The 1,859-nt window shown below is 37.2% G+C and overlaps 1 protein-coding gene across 1 annotated transcript in view; it reads right to left on the bottom strand.

The window, feature by feature from the left end:
* CCDC77 (coiled-coil domain containing 77) overlaps positions 1-1,859 on the bottom strand; it is a 44,398-nt gene that overhangs the window by 12,252 nt on the left and 30,287 nt on the right. Inside the window, exons 8-10 of the mRNA XM_006862774.1 lie at positions 1,260-1,332; positions 930-1,055; positions 675-827 (exon numbers count right to left, since the gene is read on the bottom strand). Of these exons, the coding sequence (XP_006862836.1) occupies positions 675-827; positions 930-1,055; positions 1,260-1,332 (352 nt within the window). The remainder of the gene's footprint in view (positions 1-674; positions 828-929; positions 1,056-1,259; positions 1,333-1,859) is intronic.

Raw genomic sequence — 1,859 nt, 5'->3', positions numbered from 1 at the left:
ACCCATAGCGACCCTGTACAGGGTTTCCGAGGGTGTAAATCTTTACGGGAGTAGAAAGCCTCATCTTTCTCCCGCGGAGCAGCTGGTAGTTTCGAACCACTGACCTTACGATTTGCAGCCCGATTCGTAACCACCAACAAACAATGGGTTAAAAAAATAGAAACCAATGGAGAAAACATGATTGTAAATTTGTTAAAGACAGAAAGACAAGCAACTCCTCTTTTCTATAATTAACCTTGTTTGGGATACATTAATCATTTAGGATATTGGATGGCTGGTTAAATCTCTTTAAGAAGGCTCTTGAGGAAACCTGGATTCTAAATAAAGCTGCATCTGATTGGGAAAAATTACTTTATTACTAAATTACTCACTTTCCTCATTTATAAAGCAGACATTCTTCTTCTACTTCTTGAATTGGAAGGGATGACAATTTCTGTTAAGTTTAGCTTAGATGGAAGCACAAATGATGTAGTCTTTTAACGATTTGTCTATTTTGTTTCCCCTCTCTAGTGTTAACTGTTAATCTGATTCTTAGTGAAGTTTAAAGGAAGTTGACCCATTAGTAGAGTATATACCACCAGGGAAATAGCACTTTCTTCTGAGGAATCTTCATGATAATATTTCCTCACTTTAACTCCCTTTCTCACTTTTCATAAGTCAGAATTAGCAATTACCTTATACAGCATCTGCTCCAAGTCTTTAAGTTTCTGCCGGAGAGCCTTAATATCTGTCTTAAAGCCTTCTACTTCCAAGATACGTCGGTTCTCCAAGGCCTCGTAGCGTTTTGTCATTACCTGTAAACGCTTCCCCATCTTGTTAGTGCGATCCTAAATATAGGGAAGTGAGATGGCATTTAAGAAGATGAGGGAGGCATTCCCTGGAGCTAGCTATACTTCCCACTCCATCAGAAGTGACAGAGAATTTTGTACCTTGAAGATCTCCCTCCTCACGCCTTCTTCCTCACGAATTCGGGCAAGTTCTTCTTCTAAAGAAATGCACTGCTCTTGGTACATGTTAGAAAGTTTTTTCTCTTGTATTAACTTATCCTTCAGGGTCTGCAGGCCAAAAGGGGGAAACCACCCGTAAAATATTGGTATCAGTTTTACAATATATGTAATTCAAATATATTTAGGTGAAAAGAGAAAGATAAGACTTCCAGAAATACAAGATGAGTAAAGGAGCAAGACAGCAAGAAGCTTGTGTAGGGAACATTTCTTAGCCCATTTTCAAAAGTGGACATAAATTGTTTAAAATAAAACAGGCATTTTTGGCTCTTGAAGATGGGAGTTGAAAATTTGTCCCAAGTACATCTTGGGGTACATTTCTAAAGTTCTTTAAGAAACATCAATACCACCACCTATTTATTATCTAAGCTCCACTATATGCCAGATCTTTTAAAAATCTAAATCACATCATGCTACTACTTTGCACACATTCCTTATCATGACCTATAAAACCTTCTGTGATTGGCTACTACCTGCTTCTCACACCACTTCCTTCTTGTTTATTCCTCTACAACCACACCAACATCCTTCCTGTGCCTTGAATATACTCCAACACCTTTAAACTTGCTCTTCCCTCTGCCTGGATTGTTCTCCCCTAGTTCTGCTGGTCAAGTTTGAGGTCTTGGTAAAAATGCCATTTCTTAAGATTTAAGAGAGTGTGCCTGTTATTGCCTTTAAAAAGTTGGCTTCTAGAAACTACTTTTCTTTATATAATCCTATTTAATTCCTTTGATACCATTCTTTTTTTTAACTTGTGATTTTCTTATAGGTATTTGATAAATAGTAATATTTTTTCTGCCCTATTAAAATGTAAACTACAGAGCCCTGGATATCCACAGACAAATGTAAAAACCT

Source organism: Chrysochloris asiatica, unplaced genomic scaffold, assembly GCF_000296735.1.
Source record: "Chrysochloris asiatica unplaced genomic scaffold, ChrAsi1.0 scaffold00050, whole genome shotgun sequence".
In the NCBI taxonomy this organism is placed as follows: domain Eukaryota; kingdom Metazoa; phylum Chordata; class Mammalia; order Afrosoricida; family Chrysochloridae; genus Chrysochloris; species Chrysochloris asiatica.
Note: the sequence above shows the minus strand (reverse complement) of the source record. Positions and strands in the feature narration are given on the sequence as shown.